Source organism: Galeopterus variegatus, unplaced genomic scaffold (genome assembly GCF_000696425.1).
Source record: "Galeopterus variegatus unplaced genomic scaffold, G_variegatus-3.0.2 Scaffold501, whole genome shotgun sequence".
In the NCBI taxonomy this organism is placed as follows: Eukaryota; Metazoa; Chordata; class Mammalia; order Dermoptera; family Cynocephalidae; genus Galeopterus; species Galeopterus variegatus.
This window is the reverse complement of record NW_007726612.1, coordinates 307,383-329,850: the sequence shown is the minus strand read 5'-3', so window position 1 is coordinate 329,850 and position 22,468 is coordinate 307,383. Positions and strand designations below refer to the sequence as shown.

At 34.4% G+C, this 22,468-nt stretch overlaps 1 protein-coding gene across 1 annotated transcript in view; it reads left to right on the top strand.

Moving 5' to 3' along the window:
- CDH7 (cadherin 7, type 2) overlaps positions 1-22,468 on the top strand; it is a 90,859-nt gene that overhangs the window by 6,080 nt on the left and 62,311 nt on the right. Inside the window, exon 2 of the mRNA XM_008569455.1 lies at positions 3,594-3,999. Coding sequence (XP_008567677.1) covers positions 3,790-3,999 — 210 coding nt within the window. The 5' untranslated portion in view covers positions 3,594-3,789. The remainder of the gene's footprint in view (positions 1-3,593; positions 4,000-22,468) is intronic.

Below are 22,468 nucleotides of genomic sequence, written 5' to 3'. Positions count from 1 at the left end.
TCTTCTCTTTGACCAAATAACTTTCCCCTGATATATCGGGTGTTTATTCCTGGCAGAGTTGGTTACTACCAAAAATGTTGATGAACCCATTTTGAAACATCCTCACTTCAGATCACAATTGTTCAGACACAACTTTCTTGTTTTCCAAGAGCACTCAGCAAAGGGTATGACAGAGACATTTATCTGCCTCGTAAAAGAGAACTTCATCCTCTAGTAATGTACACAGAGCCAGTTAAAGTATCCTTGAGCACTCTTATAGACCTTGGAGCAGGGTAAAGAAAATTTGGCTCAAGAGCCTGGTAAATACTTCAAATACTGCAGAGGAATACAATGGAATTGTTTTCAAAGTGATTGTGATTCATAATCATGGTAGAATTACCAAGAAATTTATATATTGACCTATTATGTGGTTAATTTTCCATATTGAAAAATGAGATGGATTATAAATGGAAGCAAACATTCTCTAAATATTTTCTGAATGATAATTATGTGTCTACTTCTGTTGATCAAAGATAGGGTGGATATTCCTGTTCATCAAGGTTTGCATTAATGCTAGCTGCTTTTAAAACTCTTGCTTCAAATGAGATAGTACATAATTGTCAGGTATCTTTCCTTCTGAATATTATCTCAATGACTGTAAAATCACCTATGGCATGTTCTCTAACTCCCTTCTTTTATATGTTTTAGCTAATTTGATAAGTACACAATATTGTTGTATGGAAGAGAAATAAACCTTGAGAGGCAAGAAGAGTAAATTACATAACTTTAGAAAAGCTTACAAAATCAATTTTATAATTGTCAAAAGTATAAAAGTAAGACCTGAGGGGAAAAAATGCAGGCTTTATATGGTAATTTAGTTTAGCTCCTTTATTTTGCAGAAAGTGAAATTACCAGAGGGATCCAAGGTGATATCACAAGTGATGGAGGTTGTAGGATAGAGTCCAGTGATCTTATCTCTAGTCCAGATTATGTTTCTTTTGTTCCTCATCAGTGAACACCCTGAGTAGATGCAAATGAATTTTCCCAATTCTAATACCAGTGTTTGACTTACAAAAACTTACAGAGGGCATGCCCTTAGGAAAGAAAGAATTATATCCTTTTTTTTTTTTTTAAAAAAAAAGCATTTTGATGCCTTTGTTTTTATCTATTTAGATACTTTGATTCATGAGCCAATAGTTATCTGGCAACAAGTAGAACTATCAAAAATGTTTTCGTTTAGTGTAAGAGTTGCCTAAAATATTTTACTATGGATAATATTGAAACCAAAATTAATATCACTTCACAAACAAACTTATCATTCTTAGAATTTCATGATTTGCTCACTTAATCCTATGAAGTAGATGCCATTATTAAAATTTTTGTTTTATAGATGAGGGGCTTGAGGATTCATCTCTGGAACTTAATTTCTTATAATTTAACTTACCCAAGATTGCATAGTTAAGACATGACAGACCAGAATTTGGATCTTTATCTGATACAGACTTCCACAGTCTTTACCAGTATGTAAAGTATATTAATTCCCCTAATTTTGAATCCCAAAATCTCATTGGCCATTTAGATTTTTAGATGTTGGATACATGTTCACACTGAAACAATGCTACCAAGTCCTTTTAATCCATAAAGTTGCCTAAATCATATAGTTTATCATGTTTAAAAAATAATTGTTTTAGGAACCAAAGTATTTTTGTCCTTGTTTTTAAGAGAAAATTCATTCTCTCTTGAGAAAGGAAAATTTGGTTAAACTGGAACTGTTCTTAGGCTGCAGGTATCACGTGCTGCTCTCAGTCCTGTGATCACAGCCCTAAATCGTTCCTCCCCATCCCCAGGAACTTGGTTTGGCACGTAGAAGAAGGAAGAAGCTACATGAACTTCTTCCTTCCCTTGCTCACAGCCATTCCCACTACCTCCTTACAGTGAACTTTCAACATAATTGAGGGGCTTTTATTGGAACATCAAGCATGATCCCAAGTTACCTGTTCTTTATAATAGTAAGTCTAGAACAAATAGCCTTCTAGGGTAATGTCTAAATGGAGTAAATTCATCTTTTACCCTTGGATAGGAGGTTAGAATTTTTGGAGAATGTGTTCAATACATAGGCTGGAGTTCATATGCTCTAATAATAGTTACCCATTCTGGTGTTTCTCAGCATACATGAATTAGCTGAATGCTGGATCATTCAAAATGCCATCTGGAATATCAACACTTTATAGGGATATTTTAAAAATGTATCTGTTCATTTTAATAGAGCTCAAAGTCAATGCAACCTGTTTCTTCCAGTTGTGTGGACTATTTAACTTATTTAGTACATTTATATATTTTTTTCTTTCACATTTTCCCTCTCTATATAGCATTTTTCCTAAGCAATTTGGCTGTCAGGAATATTTTTCTAGTAAGTAACAGACACTCCTGTTACAGGAGAGACATGTCAAAAGATTAAAATAAAGCTTATAAGAATAGTGTATTTTCTGCTTTAATAGGGAAATATCTTTCAATTAATGTTCTTAAAACTATTTTTCCCCCTCCTCAAAAAGCAAAAATACAGAAATAAGTAAATGATAATTCTTTGCTGTAATCATTCTATTGGTGATTTATTTATAAAAAGTAAAATTAATTCATAAACCAAGTGCAACATGGAGATTTAGGTGAACATTTTGTCATAAACTCTTATCTCTCCGTGTTTGGAAAATTTGTTTTGTAACTGATTTTGTTCCTCTTGCATAATCAGAATTCTATAAGTGAAATAAATAGACATTAGAATAAAAGGTGTTTTTTCCATGCTGCTGCTAAGCACTTCCTGGGTGTATGCCAACAAGCAATGGGGCTCATAAACATAGTTTTCTAACTCTTCTGTTGATCTGTATAATTCAATTCCATAAACGTTTTTGGAAGAAGGCCCTACTGTGCACAAGTCATGGTGCAAGATGTTCAATAAATATTTGTAGAATAGCAAATAACTGCAGTGCAATAGCATATCCTAGCATGCTACAGAGCATACATGACAGTAAGTTTGAAGAGTGGAAAATGGAAGCTACTGAGCTTTTCAGCTGATCACAATCTAATCAGAGCACATCAAAACAGCTGGTGTTCTGTGACTCAGAATCAATCAACCGGTTTTGAATCACCTCGTACTTCTTTATTTCTCTTTACAGTTTCACAGAAGAGATTTAAACCAGCATATGTCCTTCCCATTTGGTTAAATCCATGCTTTGAGCTGCTTTGCTTTCACGTTCTAATACCAATGAATGAAACTGACTGTAATATAAAAGAGAGAAAAAAAGAGGCTAACATTAAATGATTTTTAAAATGATGCTGCTACATTTGTGTAAAACAAACCATATGCCCAAATAAAATGCCCTAAAAGAAACTTAAAATTTTAAGGCTGTGTTATGGAATAAGAATAATTCTGCATCAGCAGTATTATGTAATTTACAAATATGGCAATTGTTATTGTAATTTTAGAAGTGTATAATTAATATTTTAATGATTATACAACAATGATATCTTGAGAAAATTAATAGTAAATTAGTAAATGGAAGCTAAATGTTTTTATGTGTTCTGGTTTCTGACACTAGCTCTTCTCTTTGTTCTGACAGGTACCTATTACACCATTCTTTGGAGAAGGCTGTCCAACAGTGGTGACCTCTTCCAATCCAACACTCTACAAATTATTATCCCTGGACTCTCAGTTGACACCCTGCCGGAGGCAAGAGCTACTAAGCCAACTGGAACTGTGCCTTTTCTTTTGTCAAGGTTTTTTTCTTACACAGGAAAAAGAAAGAAAAAAAAAAGATGAAGCTGGGCAAAGTGGAATTCTGCTATTTTCTGCAGCTAATAGCTCTTTTCCTGTGTTTTTCTGGGATGAGTCAAGCAGAACTCCCAAAGTCCAGATCAAAGCCCTATTTCCAATCAGGGAGGTCCCGGACCAAGCGCAGCTGGGTGTGGAATCAGTTCTTTGTGCTGGAGGAATACATGGGTTCAGACCCCCTCTATGTAGGAAAGGTACGGCATCTGGCCTTTCAAAGTTGCAAATGATGTTGTCAGTGTCTATGGTTGGATGGTTGGTTGAACTGTTGATTTTTGCTTTGGAGATTGAAAACACGAACATCATTCCTATGGAAGAGTTTATGAAGTTTTTGGCGTTAGCCACTCTGAAGTCGTAATCAGGATACTATCCAGTACTGTTAAGCCATAACTTAGGGAATGATGTTTCACTCCTACAAACAGATTCTACAGGGCCTAGTTTACCATGATGGTAGCACACTGGTAAAACTGTTATTACCAAAATTAGAATAATAATATCCACTGATAAATAAAGGGTAGTGGGTTTTCACAGCCAGTTGATTTTTTAGTTGCCCTTTTTTTTTAGGACACTGTGTAAATGAATTACGTATGAACATTTATGCTTATATATCCTGATACTTGCAGTTTAAAAACTGTAGAGTGAAATCATTGAGCCTAATGGTTCTAAATTATGAGCAATTCAAACCCACTTTTCTTAGCAGTCTTGTTTTTTTTTTTTTTTGTCCTTTTTTTTGTGTGTGTGTGTCCGGCAACGGATCACAACCCTCAGTGTCGCGCCCGTACCGGACCGGGACCAGCAATGGGATCGCAACCCTTGGTGTTGCGCCCGCACCTCACTCAGCCAGTGAGCGGGAACCGGTCTGTATGTGGGATCCGAACCCTCGGCGGGAGCGCCACCGCGCTCCCAAGCGGCGCACTGTAGCAGTGCGCCACCGGGCCGGCCCTAGCAGTCTTGGTTTGATGGAACTTTGGAGTGTTTTTGTTTTTTAAGTTTGCTTTTTAAAATTTCCTTTTGTTTAAAAATGAATATGAACAGAAGTCAATTAGAAGTGATATTAGACAAATGATGAGCAGTTCATGGTGCATTTGTTGGATGGCCAAGTGGTAGCTAAATTGAGATGTTTTTCATAGCTTCCTTCTGTCTGAATTTTTGGACAGGAGATTTCGATTCAAGGGCCTCCTGAACTGAAAAACACTTCAAGAAAGCATGGACTTTCTCCTGTTATCCTCATATTACGTTCCCAGTTTCCAGTCTCTTGAAGGCTCAATTATTTTCATACTTATAAAGATTTCCTGAATTTCTGAATTTGTTGCTGAGTACTGGTCAAGATTTTCTAAGTAAGATATATCTGCAAGAAATCTCTACCTCTGTATTTCCACTTATAACTTTACCAGTTTTATACTTCTATTCCTGATAAAAATGAAGCACAGCTAACTAGTAAATTTATCCATGAATCAATTTTTCAACTTTGAAAGATTGAGGAAGAATCTCAGTCATTTTTTTATTTGAATGTACCTTAAATAGGGGTGAAAAAATATTTTTTGTTGATGGGCATCTGCATAAAAGAAGGTAATCTTTATTATACTTATTATTTCCTCTCAGTGCTTTTATATTTTACAAATACTGACTGGTACCATATTGTAAGCAAAATGATTTTAATAAATTAAAGGTTTCTAGGAATGTGCATTAGGATTGTTTTGGCCCAACCATAGCATTTTCCTGCTCTAAACTAGGATATGTAAATGTGCAAGTGTTTTTGTATATATATATTTTATAGCCATTCAGTTTTATCAATAGCACCATCATATATACTGTATATGTGCTAAATTTCTCTCTCACTTTCTTTTAACTTATTTGTTTCTTTGTGATAAAAGTGAAGGCAGTAATAATAATGCAGTGTTATTGACTAAGTATCTAGCTGTTAATTCCATGCATTTTTAATGGACATTTAACAAGTTCATCAAGCTTTCTTGAATAAACAGATCAGCAATGTTCCACTCATTTATAAAGAGTCAGTAGTTGTGGGGAAATTATGTTTTTGTGACAATGTAAAATTTTCTAAAAACAGTAAAAATATTCCCATTAATTCAGTTTTAAATGAATTGCTTGGATGAAATTGACATTTTAAAAATCAACACAATTTAAAAATTTTTTAAACTTCCTTATTTTTAATTTTATAATCTTCACATAATAATTTTAAATGCTTATACCCAAATAATCTTTGCAAGTCAATTTAAATTATGAAAATATCTCCTTACGGTACTTAAATTCCAAATGCTTATGAAGTTTCTGGATAATGCTCTTGCTATTTTTCTAAGAGAAATTGTGTGGTTCCTTGATTAGGTAACAGGAAATATTCTGTACTTGCCTTTCAATTAGTCAAAGAAGATCATTTAACTGATTTTATATGTGAGGAAAGTATTTATAAGACAGAAGGTGTTTCTTTCTTGTATCCTGTATTTTGGGAGTTCAGTATACCCATTCACAGTAAAATGCTCAAGATAGAAATGGGTTAAAAAACATGTCTCTTAAGTGACTAAAATACATTATGAAGGCAGTAAAATAATTTGAGGTGGAGAGAGGATTTATAGACAAGAGACACAAATGCAAGGCCTTAACATTTCCTTGGGAAATGGAGCAATTTGCATTTCCTTGGGAAAAGGTAGCAGAGAACTTGAGTACTATAGTGTTCATACATGAGATGATGAAATAATTCTTTTTAGGTTGGTGATCTATAAAAGCAAAGATATAAAAATAACTTTCACCTTAGTACATTTTTGATCACTTGGGTATGTAATATAAATATATATATATTTTAAGTTTAGGCAGGTGATATCTATGATTGGAATTGTTTATAGGAAAGAGAAAACTACAAATTGTAGACAGAGATGTGGAGGAATGGACAGGGAGATAATCATGAAAAGAAAAGGAAGAACCTAATCAGTATTTTTATAGACATATTTTTAACCTATGTTAGTTAGACGGCCGCACTTAAAGCCATGGTGACAAAATATAGCTATTTAGGTAGTTTGGAAGATACAAGTAATGACTTTGATAAACTTTGTGGGTTAATTTGATCACATAATGCATAAGGACAGTGTGTGTCAGATTGATGTCGGTTTTATTGCTCTCTGCTACTTCCTACTAGTTGTATAACTTGGAGAAAGTTGCCTAATATTATTAAATTTTAGTTTCTTCATCTCTAAAATGGGAATAATGATACGTATAATTCAAGTCCATTACAGAATAAATGAGATCAGAATATTTTGAACCTACATCCAATTAATCTAGCCATTATATTTTTTACTTCCTTACATTTTAATTATAAATTAACTGAGTTATGGATCATCTATTGTATTATGTGTCAAATGTTATACGTGTGATCCCTCAGATAAAAGCAGCCAATATGTAATAAGTATTATTTATATTTATTCTAATTAATTAAAAATGGTCTATTTTGGGTGTGTTTAGAAATCCAGTATGCCTTTTTATATGTGATTAAAACTGTGGCAGAAATATTAATGGGTAAAAAGTTTCAATCCTTAAACACAGGAACTTCAAATACCAGAGAAATTATGTCTGTACATTTTTTTAGACCTTCAAATTTGGAGACGATACTAATGGTTTGTGGCAAACAAGATAAATTAAGTGACTGTACAGTAAATAAAATTTTGTCATTAAGACTTCAAAGATAATGAGGCCACCATACAGCTTTCCACCTTACTGTTTTAGTTAATTTATTGGGTTTGGCATACGATAACCCAAGACCAAAGTAGGACAGTCTGTTGAATGGGGCCAGGCATGCTCCTAGAAACCTCATTGAGAAATCACCAGGGCACAGACTTCTATGCTGTGTTCGACTCTGATGATGTAGCATTCATTATTAGCTTTCCACCGTTTCCTTGAGATGAAAGTTGTTAAACTGCTGACCCCAAGTGTATAGACTTGAGGAAGGAATTCTCACACATCACTCTCATGGAGCTCTGTTTTAAAGAATAATAGTGCACCTTTACCTGATTGTATTTCTTAATTATCATCATGCCTGTTTTCTTATCCTTACAAGAGGAGAAGAAAGTGGACAGTCCTTTCTTTTCTCCGTTTGACTTTATATAATCCTCCTCCCCTGACCTGGTTTATTTGCAGCACATAGGAGGTCACAGTTTCCACCCATCTCATGGCATCACTCCATACTTTTCCAGCCCAGTCTTTTTCTTACCTTGACATTTCTCACTTGAAGTCCCTTAACCATCTGACAAAAAAAATCTGTCTACAAAACCACCCAGCCTCCATTCCAGGTATTAAGTGTTTTCCATCTTTCCTAGACATAACGGGCTGCCAGGCGATGGCTGCACTCTAGGCCATCACTTTCCCAGAAATGTGTGCTTCGTGCCTCTTCCCCAGTCTGCTTCCCTCGCTGTTAACGCCATTCTTGCCTTTTTTTTTTTCTTTTCTTTTTTTTTTTTGCTACTCTGCTTTCTTCCCTACTCATTCAGGGAAAATTTATACCTACCACCAGAATAGAAATCAAATACATAGAACTGTGGTTTGCAGGATTCACTAAGCCTGCTTGAAACTGTTGGTGAACATTTTTGATACATGTAATTACACCTCAGCAGTATATTTCACCCAAACATTCTCTATCTCCTGATATCAAAAGATGCAGTGTTCCAGAAAATAAATTTTTATCTTGAAAATAGGTCATGTTAAAAAAAATTTGAGTTAAAAATTAGATTTCTTTTTTTTTTTTTTTTTGTCTTTTGTCTTTTTCCGTGTCCGGCAACGGATCGCAACCCTCAGTGTTGCCCCCGTACCGGACCGGGGACCGGCAACGGGATCGCAACCCTCGGTGCTGCTCCCGCACCTCGCTCAGCCAGTGAGCGGGAACTGGTCCGTATGTGGGATCCGAACCCTCGGGCGGGAGTGCCGCCGCGCTTCCCAAGCGGTGCACTATCCAGTGCGCCACCGGGCCGGCCCCAAAATTAGATTTCTTAACTGGGAAATTTCCTATTAGATACACAAAAAAGAAAATGATGAATTCCAAATATTAATTACTTAGAGAAGAGCATATCTGTTATAGTAAAATTTACATTTTATAGATTTTGGTGGAAAAAAATAGGAAAAGTGTCCTCTAAATACATAGATTGCCTGAAGACAGATCAAATATTAGAAGAAAACAAAGACAATTTGGGTTTTCAGGGGGAATGTATAGAAAACTCATTTTCATACTGTCTTTATAACCAAAGTTAATTTGTGACGGCCCTTCTTTTCTTTTTGTTAGCTTGCTGATAGAAGTGTGGAACTCCTGGTGGTTTCAAAAGGAATTTGGACATGGATCAGCCCAGTGGGATGCAAATAAGTTCAGATTTTTAGAAATACTTTTTGGCAGTTATTTTTAGCTCTTATAATACTCCAGTATAACTATAAGGTATTAAATGCATTTTTCTCCACATAAAACCAACAGTTCAAAATTTTTGTTTTGTTTCTTATTCACCGTATTGAAAATAAAATATGACAGATTATTCCACAAAAATGCAGAAACCCCTCATTAATTCAGTTTAATACCGCTAATTCTTTTCAGAGTTATCTTGGGTTAGAAATGAAGGTTGTAATAATCAAAGGCTTTATCAAGTGAAAGTATACAGCTGAACTTTGGAGGAAGTGAGGACTTTTTGTCAAATACTTAATTATAGCCAAACTAGACAGTCTAGAATGAACTCTAATTCCTAATTGTCTATTTTGATCAAAATCATTTAAAAATGCTTTCTTCTTTAACGTTTGTTTGTGTTTATACACATTCTACTTGCCTCCTGTTTGATGATGGAAGCAGCAAAAATAAAGAAAACGTAGTCTATACCAGTTGTGCTTTTACATTGTATTTCTGTTGAGGTTTTAAGTGCAAAATATAAGATATAAACTAAAATGATGATTTAGGTCTTTCTGTATTAAGTGCACTATAATTGTTTTGACAAGCTCTATGTACAGTGCTCACTGATACGGAATCACAGAATCTGCAGCAGTCTCTGTGACTCATCAAGATAAATGACAGAATTAGATAAGCACCAGGATAGTCACTGAAACTTTTCTGGTTTAAACATATCTAGGAAAGCACTATATTGGAAGACATTTAATCCTAATCATTTTGCATGATTTGTATTGATTATATGTCTCGGGTTGATTACTGGAGAGAAACACTACTTTGTATGTTTAACATTGTATACAAAAAAATTCTCTTTTGCATGCTGTTAAACCTGCCCTCTGTATTTTTTCTTCCTCCTTCCCTCTCTCCTTTCTTCTTCAAATACTTATAAAATACTTACTCTGTGATAGATATTGTGCTAGATAGAAGAGAGAGAGACTTTCATAAAATTCACAGTCTGGCTGATAAGCCACGCAGGTAAACAGATTGCAATGGAAAGCAGTAAATTCTAATGCTAATCTTCAGCTGTGGAGGTGGGTAACAGAAAGGAACTGACTCATGGATCCATGAACAAATGCTTGCAGGAGGATACCTGGCATACCTTTGTGATTTTATGTCTTTTATATATACAGTCTTCAAATCAAATTTTAAAAAGAGATTTACCTTCTTTGAAGGCAGGACAGAGTCTTCTAACACTGCGTTGGGAGAAGTTTTCTTTAGTAGAAAGATCAGTAAGTAGAAACCCTAGATTATAGTTGTAATTTTCTTATTTTGAGCAAGGCTCTGAAGCAATACAAATTGATTTCATGATCTGTAAAATGGAATTATAGGTAAAATTTTAAATCATTTTTTACTTTGAAATAATTTCAGACTTACAAATAAGTTGCAATGTATGATTCCCAAATTTAGCCTCCTCACATGTTAATATCTTACAGGACTACAGTAGTTATTTAAACAAACAAAAAGAATAACATTGGTATAATACTGTTCACTAATCAACAGTTTGTATTCAAAATTTTTTCCAATTGTTTTAATTAAGTACTTTTTCTGGTAGGAACAATTCGATATTACACCTTTTGTTTGTCCTGTCTCCTTAGACTTTTCCATTTTGGGATAGTTCTTTAGTTTTTTGTTGTTATTCTTGACCAGCAATTTGGTAGACCGTCTTGCAATCTGGGTCTGTCTTGTGTTTCTTCTTAATGCATACATTTGAGGAGATGTATTTTTGGCAAGAATATTATGGAAGTGATGCTTGCCCCTTCTTACTGCACCATATCAGGAGGTATAGGATGTGGTATGACTCATTCATAGTGGTGCTGACTTTGCTCGATTAAGGTGGTGTCTGCTAGTTTCCTCCACTGAAATCTTGAAACATGTAAATAAAATATCTAGGCTGTCATTACAGATGGGAATAAATACTGCTGCTGGTTTGAAGGAGATGCAAGGGTTGATTCAGTACAGTACTTTGTCCATTTCTAGGATGAGGAGTGGGTTCATCTGAAAAATAGGTCAAATATTAATCTATAATACTGTTAGGTAATGTCCATAATTTTATGTAGTAATTGATAGTGTTTCTTAAAAACATATCAATTTAGGATGTCTCAGAAAAATTGATTTTGTTTTTTGTATTTCTGAATGATATGATAACGTTCTTTACAGTCCAGGATTCCAAGAAGTTTTCTACCGATTGAGAGTTAAAAATGAGTTCCATTCCCCACAAGTACTTACAAAATATAAAGAATTATTTTACATTATAAGAGGTTGGGCCCCAAATACTTAGACATCATAATTATAAACAAAACTTTGTCTTGGAAAAAAATAGATGCTTAGATATCTATAAGTTAAAAGAATTAGCCCAATACAATACAGTCTAATGTCTTACATTTTAATATATTCACAGAGTTGAACTCTAAGCAATGAATATTTAATTAATATTAATGTTGAAAAGATTTAGAGCCTGTAATATTTCTGTTTCATAGTCAATATTGATTAAATCTTCAGAAAACTTTGTGAGTTAGAAAGAGATGTAATATCTCTTATATTAGAGATAAGGTAATAGATACACTTGGAAGTAAAATAAATAGGGTAAGAAAACAGCTCTTCATCTTGAGAAGAGCTAGAAAGCACATTTAGATATTTATATCAAATAACTATCTTCATATATTTTCATTTAATTGCTCTGTTTTTAGAACAATTTGAACTAAAATTAACACTAATTTGTCATAAAACTAGCCAATCATATTTTGAGGTAAGATAAAGTTTCAGTATTGTATTGGTCTGTTTAATCTTCTATAACAAAATATTAGACTAGATGGCTTAAACAACAGAAATTTATTTTAGTTCTGGAGTCTGGGAAGTCCAAGATCAAGGTGCCAGAAAGATTGGTTCCCATGAGGGCTCTTTTTGTAGCTTACAAACAGCCACCTTTTCCTTATCCTCACATGGCAGAAGAGAGAGATCTCTTTCACTTCTTTTGATGCCACCAATGCTATGGGATTAGGACCTCAACCTTATGACTCTTTTAACTTAATTACCTTCTAAAAGCCCTATCTGCAAATTCAGTTATATTGGGAATTAGAGCATCAGCATATGAATTTGAGGGGTGGGGGTGTCACAATTCAATCTATAGCAGGTATCTAAATTCATCTTAATTCATAAGAAATAGATGAATAAATAGCACGTAATTTTTGATGATAGTTAATATATTCTGCAGTTTAGTGGTAGTAAATAAAAGTTCACATTGCAGTTTTAAAAATGTATTGGAAAAATGGTTTCACTGAGGATTTGAACATTTTACCCATGTTTGATTCAACTAGCTGTAGGTCACAGGCCAAGAGCCTGAGAATTAACTTCTGTCTTGTCAGCACACAAACAAAAAAGAAAAAGCTGGAAAGTATGGGGGGAAAGAAACAAGACAGTATGGCGAGGCCATCTACATTTCTAGTTATGCTAGAATCCTTGTCTTCTGTAAGATAAATGCAGAAGAGTAATTTCTCAAGATGAAGCTGTGTTACAGGAATGGTAATTAAAGTACCAGCACCAAAATGATTAACATCATTCCAGCAAGTTGTGTGTGTAAACAGTACACAATTATCTGATAAGAATGCTTCCCTTAGAGTGTTTACTTATCTTCTTAGTTAAAATGCTGACATGTTTTAAGGTATTTAACTGAAAACACACAATCAAAATTTGGCCAACACATACATAATGTTCAACAGATGTGAGTTTGAAAGATTCGATGATCACTAGTGAAATTAGTCAAACCGTGCTTAAATTAGATTTTTCTGACTTGTGAGTCATTTAGGGGTCTACATTGGAGCAGAATATGTGCACAGAGTGAAAGATTACACATTCCACACTTGGTTCTTTGAAATGAAGAAGAAACAAGATAAAAATCGGCATTTTCTTTCACATAACATATCTGAAAAGCTCAGTGCCGTATCTCTAATCCTCCATATCCCTGACACAGCTTACACAATTTTCTCAACTGAAGCATAACAGAGCTGAATTTAGGTGGTTAACTGATATGTTTTGCTTACTTAGGGGAAAGTAGATACTGGTGAACTCTAGTGATTGGTGTTCAATTTAATTATACCTAAGAAGATTGAAGCCATCCACAGTTGAAAATGATTGCTAAAGAAATAGATGAGAATTATCACATTGCCCCAGCAGATAGTATGAGATTATTTGGAAAACTAAAGTCATACATAGAGTCTATAAGGAAACAAAGAGCCATGTCTAAAATAAAAATAACTCTGCATTGTAGAGCATATACACTCCTTGGAAAAGTGATTTTTACAAAATCAGTGTAGAATGATAGGATATAGTTTAAAACTTGACATTGAGATTAAAAAGAGAAGCTAAAGGATGTTATCTTTTTTGTTGATCATTATAACACCTACAAATAGACTTTTACCTGTGGCAGAACAGCTGTGTTCAGTGAATTTGGGAGAGTAGTTGGGGAGTTTAATGATCTGAAACAAGACTGTTTTTCCCATTGATTAGATCATTTGTGGGAAACGTGAGTACAATTTATGGTGGTAAGTATATACAAGTGAGTGAGGATTCAAGGTTAGGGTCAGAAGAAGTATATTCTGTTTCAGATCCAATTAAGATTGCACAGTGGATGTTTATGATCAAAAACAATATTTAAATGCTTAATATCTTATTTTTTCTCAGTGCTCCTCTCTTCACACTGTCATATTGCTTCTGATTTATGTTTAAGTTTGATATGTTCATAATCTCTGGGCACACTGATAAAGTCTAGTTTTTCACAGCACTTCATTTTTAACTTTCTACTTACCGAGAGCTAAAGCATGAATGGGAGAAATAGGAACTTAAAGGAGGAAGGAGTTTAAGCTTCTTCAGAGGCTTCCACAGTCCTGTCATTGCTCTTTTTATTATTTTTCCAAGCAATGGGTTCTCTTCAAATTTAGCAAAAAACATACAGTATGTTACATAATTATGGTCATGGAATACGTATAAATCATATATAATGGTTTTATCAAATTACATGTGTCCTTAATATTAAATCTAAATATTATATTAACATCAAATATTTTCATCAAAAAGAAAAAAATAGTATATTTTCTTATTATTGTATTTTTAATATTAAAGCTGCTTAGGGCTTGAAAACTCATTTACTCTAGTCTTCTTCTGAATTTAGGAACTCTTTGTACAACATACCTGATGGATGATCAGGCAATCTCAAGTCCATTCTTAGCAGGAGCAGGGATTATTGTGGCAACACATGTTTCATTTTCACAGTCATATTATCTGGGTTTTATATGCTGGCTTCACAACCTCCAAATGATGTGATTTCAAACAAATAACCTATTTTCTCATTTCATTTACTTATAGAATAGGAACAACAATACTAACCTCACAAGGATGTTATAAACATACAAAAAAGGGAATGATTATGAAAGCATAAAACAAAATGTAAAAGAGAGAGTGTATTTCTAAAAGTTACTGAGCTTCGTGAGGAAAGAGGTTGTGCCCAGTATAAGCACAGTGTCTGTACGTACTCCATGAGTGGTTATTAAATGCATGGAAGCTCTTCAAACCATGAGGCACTGTGAGTGTTCTGAGCGGGTATTGAGTTTATTAGGACAATTCTAATTTTTGAAAGTTGAATTACATTTAGCTATTGAAATATTTGAAGGCAGCAATTTTCCATCCCCCAATTTTAAGTGAATGGTGGAAAAAATTAAATAATTTTTTATCTCAAGTATTTCATATATGACATGATTTTCAGAACTGCCTTCATACTTAGCTGGGCTTGGTTCTCAATGTCCTAATTTATGATTAAACCTCAATAATCTGTAATAATTTATGTCAGGTAAAAAAAAAATTAAAAATCCAGAATTTTATTTAGCTTGATATTTGAAATGAATTCTATCCCTCTATTAACATAAGCCACAATTGCATTAATTGTTGTTATTACTGTTATTAACATTATTATTATCATCTCTGGAGGAAAACAAAGTGAGAATAATGAACTATGAAAGCCAAAATCTATCTATTTGAAAAATATTAAATGCGGATCCCAGTATCTTTTTTTCCATAGCAAACTCTGAAAACGTCCTGCACAGACTGTTGATATTTGCTTTGCTGACCCTTCCCTTCAGCTCTTGCAGCACTCTCCTTTTGTTTTAAAAGTTAAAACAACTTTTTTGGTGAGTCTTATGCTCTCTCCTCCAGGCAGTGAAACAACCTATAACACTGTAGATACTTCACACAGCTGTGGGGCCCTGACGCTGCATTTTCCACTTTTTTTCCATTTTTCCCCCATTATTTATTTACTTATTTTTGATTACACATATTTATAGGGCACAGAGTTGACTTTCAGTGTTTGTGTAGAGTATGTGATGATCAAATCAATATCATTAGCATATTCATCATTAAAAATCCTAATTACTGTTTGTGTCCCTTGCCCAATTACTCCCTATCCCCCTCCCCTTAATAAAAGTTATTTTTTGAACTTTTAAAAAATGAACATTCATGAGATACAAAGCTAATTGTTACCCCTCGTGCCCATCATGTGATGGCCAGATTCATACTGGCAGCATACCCATTACCAGAAATTACTTTTGTATCCCGTGTCCCCCACCCAATTATCCCCCAACATCCGTCCCCCTCCGCCTTTCTTCCCACTCCACTTTGTAGCCCTAAGAATGTTCTCTCCCTCTGCAAGTCCAATGCACTACTGTGGTCTTTCTTTCCTTCCTTCTTTCTCTCTTAGCTCTCACATATGAGTGAGCACATGCAGTACTTATCCTTCTGTGCTTTGCTTATTTCACTCAAAATAAGTTTCTCCAGGTTCATCCATGTTGTTGCAAATGGGAGTATTTCATTCTTTTTTATGGCAGAGTAGTATTCAATGTTGTATATATACCATAGTTTCCTTATAATCATCCATCGATGGACATTTTTGATGAGCAGAGTGGATAGTAGTTATATTTATAAAATATTAGAGAAGGAACAGAATTTGTAACACATACACTCTTTTTTGGTAATTGTTGGTAAGTAATATATTTACACCAACATGCTTCTAGGATTTGGCTGCTGTTTTAATAGTTTATATATTCAGATCAAAGAAGATTTAAAATTACATAGGACAGCTTTTCAAACCACACATTTGAAGAAAGGACAGGATACACACACACATGCACACACACACAAACAGAATTGTTCTATTTTCAAATACTTTTAAAATCTTTAAAGCTAATGAAATCTTTGAGAGTTTCCCTGGAGGCAGAAGATTCCAGCACCATTAGTATTTTACTGAAGAAAAGTGATACTTAATGGAACTAGATAAATGGGATTGCTTGTTAATCTCTGTTAATTTTCTTTCTTTTTTTTCTTCTCAAGACCATGCGTTAGGTCAGAACTTCATTCAGTTTGAAATCTGGCTTAAACCTATTGCCAGGCTTTATTGAACCTATACTACAAATTTAGTAACTGAGTTTGACTAATTCATTTTAGTTCTACAAATGGTAGCATTTGACTTAAGTATTTAGAATTAATACTAATTAATAACATTTTTGGAGTAGTGAAATTCTGACACTTGAGGGGAAAAAGTTAATGATAAAGAGACTTTTTTCTTTGTGCCTTTGGAAAGATAAAAAGGTAGCAAATATTTTGCAATTCTAATAGCATTACCAACCTATAGGAGGGGCATAGAGCGTTCATAAAGGTAGATATTGTCAGGCTTCTAGGAACTGCCATTTGCAAAGGAACCAGTTTGGGTAGGCAAGTGTTCTAGAATGTGATTTAAGAAAAATTGGAGGAAAATGGAAACCAGAGGTCATTTTTTTTCCTTTTTCTTCCATAAATTGAATAAAGTGAAATACACAATGCTGAAATTCATTATCCAAAGCACATGTGATTCAAAGGGAGGACGAGCTTCTTGAAATTCAATTCTATATCATAAAGCTCAAGATAATACTAAGAAAGTATGTATTCATGTACAAAAATGATGTCAGTTGACTATATCCAGATGAAAACTGCATGAGTTTTAGGGCAAACTACACATTTGAGCACAAAAATCCTAAAGACTGCCTGATAAAATGAATGCTAAACCCACCCACAAGCTCACAGGAGACTTATGATCTCTTCAGTGAGACTAGCCTACAGGTGAGAAACAAAACCCTTCCTCCCTGGAGCAAATTTACCCACTCCGATGGATAAATTCATGTTTTCCCCATCCAAATATAAGCATCTGGCTGATTGGTTGGAGAGAATACACATCCTGGCATCACAAACTGTTCACTACGTAACTTGGGAAAATGTGCTTTTTTCCTTACTTCCTGACATCTGTGAAGTGAGAATTCTAGTAAGAATTCATGCTCTCCTTCTGCACGCCACCTAAGTATAACTATTATTTACGAAAGTATAACAAGTATATAACTTTTTAAAAAAGTATACATAAGAATATGGTAATTGCAAGTGTCACTTCTGTTGGTTTTGTAACAGTGTCTGCTTAGAGAAGCCAAATTCTGGACTCAGAGGTATCATCAACCACTTTCTGATTTTAATCTGTATTTTTCAGAGAGTCGAGTTTTCATTTGTATTTACTTTATGCTGTTCTACAACAAAATGTTAAGTACATCCATTTCTATCATTATTTTTATTAAGAACTGGTGTCATGCTGATTCAAAAGCACATGACCCTAAATTTATACAGAATTATATGAACATGATGGACTAAGTTACAGAAACAAAACAGGAAAACTGCACAGAGGAAACTGGTTTATTGCTATTCCTAGGGATGCACACTACCCTTCATTTTTTTCCACTATCAGAAGTTGCATGAATCTCAGAGTGAGTGTCTCTTTTAATTTCCTATCTCTGGCGCTTCACTCCTAAGAAAGCTCTCAGTCCCTGGGAAACACAAGAGCAGGGTCAGCACTTGCCCCAAACTGAGATTGGGTTCGTCCTTAAATTTTGAACCTTTAACTGCCTTGTTTTCCTTACTTTCCTTATGGCCTTTTGGCAGAGAAGAGAATAAGAGGAATTTCTTCCCCAAATCTCTGACACTGACTCAGTTGCATGAGCTATCATTCCATCTTCACTCCAACCCCATATGCTCCTCATCGATACTCTGAAGGCAACAGAGCCATAAAATACAAATTAATGACTGCCCAGGATGGTGTTGGAGTAGGAAGAATTGCCACTCTTTTTCAGTGCTTTAGAAGGAACATCTGGCTAAACTTGCATTTATTTGTGTCTCATGGCCACTTTGTTGCCAGTTTGTCAGAGAATTGACACTGAATCCTGAGAAAGGAAGATTCAGGTGGTGCTAACTGCCCTTTTTTTACATTGGCCCTATTCTACTTTTCATCTTGTTATATATTTCAGATGTATTCAATTATGTCAACCACTGTTAGTAGACAATAAAACATAATTGAGGAGAAACGTTGATTTAGATAAGAAATCAGGTTAACAACATTTAAAATTTATGTTTTAAATAGCATGCATATAATCTGACCATACAAAGAAATTACATGTCAATATGTGCCAATGTATATAAGATAACTATTTTTACCCCAAGCATTTTATACACTTGATTGTGGCTTTTTGATATGAATTTGGAGTTATTTCACTTGAGAAAAAAATGATTTTGCAATTACAAATTAAAATTTTAGACATTGTAAAAAGTGATGTTATTGGAAAGATAAGGGATACAAAAGAGAATATATACAATCCAAACTCTTTTTACTTCTGTCTTTCCCACTTCCTTCCCACTTCCCTCTATCCCTTTTTTCCTGCCTTTCTTCCATCACATTTTAATAGCTGTCTGACTCTTGATGGAGAGCTACTGTCTTAAATAGGGCAATCTGTTTTGCTGTCTAACTACCCCATTGGTTGATTTCTACTTGTAGGTAGAAATGAAATTTAAAAGTAACAAAAGTGGGCTGGCTGGTTAGCTCAGTTGCTTAGAGTGTGAGGTTAGCAGGTACAAGAATTTAGCCTACAACCTTCATCATCATCATAATACTGATCTGCTCCATAATTGTCACTACCACCCTAACCACCAATCTGGTGCATTTCTTCTACCTTATACACCAGAAGGTTAAATATGTCACAAAACAAAATGCAGAGACAGAGTTGGAATAGTTTTAAAAAAAAAAAAAAAAAAAAAAAAAGTAACAAAGTGTTAAAGTGGGGCAAAAATTTGTCTTTGATGAGTAATTATTTATGTACAGTTATGTGCAACTGACTCTCATATATGATAGTTATTTCTATAAAGTTGCCATGAACACTGAATTAGTAAATACTCAGCCATTGTTCCAAGGGGAAATACAGGGTTATATTCTTGCAGTCCTCTGATCTCAATGTTGTTGTCAGCTGATAAACCCTTAACCTTGTTTTATGTGTGTTTCTGTTTAAAGACACCTTATTTAATATATGTTGTTGATTAATGAACATTGAACTCAGCCAACACACTTTAACTCATGCCTGAATAAAGCTTATTTAGCACACCGATTTTTTTCCCTGTGGCATGTCACAGCCTTTCAGCACCACATCTGAGGGCCACTTTAATCAGTAAAATCATGAAAAAAGAAAAAAACACAAAATAAGAAAAATGTGTCACGAAGATTACAAAAAGGGTAATTGTTTACAGTGTGAGAGCTGAAACGAGGTCAGCATGTTACCTTGTTCAACCTTATTGAGAATGTGTGAATCAGGTGACTCAAAGTTTTGTGCTCAGTGTACTTTCATGAATAAACCACAGACAAATAAATTTTATCGAGCAGATGAATTCCCAAATACGAAATCCATGAAAAATGAAGATTGACTGTTTTTATTTAGCAGAGAGAGTAAGCATGAGTCATATCTGGACTGCAATGCATGAACACTTTAACATTAAGTTATTAGGCAATTAATTAATTCCCACCAAATAAATAAAAAAAAACAGAACAGAAAATTGATAATGATAAAGATAAATTAACAGTAAGATAATTATAAAGCAAGAATAGCCATAGTTGAAAATTCTGAAAAGCTCAAAACATCACTGATAATCCAGCATCCTTTCTGAAAACAAAGCTGGATTTTTCAATTCATTGCATTTATGTGTATGATCTAGGAGGTTGGCAGAAGAATGCACTGTGTCATGGCAACTGTGTTTCCTGTAGGACTTTGAGTTAGAGCCTGTAAATGATCATTGTTTTCTGTCTTTATGAAGGCCAAATTTAGTCAGGTAATTGTACTAACCCTTAGCGGTACAAAGTGTTTCTATGGAAAATTTAGTGGTACAGAAATTTCTATGGAAATTGTGAGGACTTTGGTGGGCTGAAGAAAGCACCGTGGGGATCACTGACTTTGACTTTGCAAAGTATGTTCATGCATGCTCGATGCCGTATTTTAGCAGTCTTTTTATCAGAAATCCTGACGAGTGTTAGAAAACAGTCATAATGCCTGAAACTGAAGAAGGAGAAAGACACCAAAGGTATAATGGAGTTTCTATCCTAGTGAGGGTCACAGGCAAAATCAAATAAATAAAAATAAAGCATGTAGTAGATGCTCATGCCTGCTGTAGAGAAAAATACTAAGAGAATGGAAATAAAGGGTAGATAAAGAAGTTATAATTGAAAGAGTTTGTCAGCCTCACTGAAAGTGATAGTTTTACAAAATCCAGAGGGGAGTGCGGGGATGAAAAGAGTGGACACCTGGGGAAAGTGAATTCAAAAGAGGAAACAGAGCAGAGAGGCTTAGGCAGGAGTGGCCTGGTATTGTTTGAGGAAATACAAAAGGCCAGTGTGGCCGGTTTGAAGTGAACAGCAGATGAAAGAGAAAGGAAAGGGTGATCAGCTTCTCATTAAGTTGGTAAAATATCTGACCCACAATATAATTCCAGTTAGTGACGTGTTCTTTGATATAATGACAGTGAACTGCAGTTAAAACATGGCATAAGAAAAACAAATCCTAGAAAACACATCTATGTGTCTGCTGTACAGATCTTGCCATGACCTTGTTAATTGCATTCCCCATATTATTTTCGTGAATTCCTTGAGAAAAGTCATCAGGTGGTCTTAATATCAGGAATTATTACACTTAATCTCAGTGTTAAGTCTTTTTTTTTTTGTTTTTTTTTGTCTTTTTTTTGTCGCGCCCGCACCGGACCGGACCGGGACCGGCAACGGGATCGCAACCCTCTGTGTTGCACCCGCACCTCGCTCAGCCAGTGAGCGGGAACCGGTCTGTATGTGGGATCTGAACCCTCGGTGGGAGCACCACTGCGCTCCCAAGCGGCACACTGTAGCAGTGCGCCACCGGGCCGGCCCTCATTGTTAAGTCTTTAAATCTCTAAGCTTCTCTTATTTTCCAGAATGCTTAGATCTTAATTTATTGCCCAACAACAACATATGTCAAGACATTCTGTGTATAGCATAACACTCTGTTATTACTAAATCTTTTCTGTGTCTCCACATTTGCTATTCTAACATTGTCCTTGCTCTTCATTTATGGTATATGTTGTATTTACTATTAATACAAAGCCATTGTAATTCTCTTCTGGAAAGGGTATTCAGTAGATAGACAGATAGGCAGAGAAATATATAGATAATCAGGAAATTGAACTTATGTTTTTAAATGATATTTGCAGCAACTACAGTTCAATTAATGTTTTTTGGATAGATCTTTAGTTAACTAGAATTTGATCAATTTATTGCAATTGTCCACTTGCAAGGCAGTGCATTTAAACTATGATTTTGCTGCATTCAATATATTGTATCTAACATAGTTTTTATGAAACTGATTATTGGAGAAACATGATGTGTTCAAACCAGACATGTCATATAATCTGTGTCATATAAAATATACATATTTGTGTTGGGTTATTCTCAGATCAAGGGAACAAATATAACACGGTTTGCATAGAGACAGCATGAAAACAGGATTATTTCCGTAGGATATGCTGACAGTATGGTAGAGAAGATTATATACTGTGTTAAGTGCGATTTAGTAAAAATACATCTGGTTAAAGTGATAGCATGAAATGAATTGTGTCATTGTTCAGGCAAATGCTGTTCATTTAATAATCACGTTATCTAACTCAGAACAGCTCCGCCCAATGTAGTAGATTTTATATATATGTGTTTTTATTCATATATATGTGTTTTTCATTCATATACATATATATGTGTGTATATATATGAATGAAAATGTGTTTTTCATTCATATATTTGTATATATGTCTCTGTGTGTGTATACATATATATATATATATATATATATATATATATA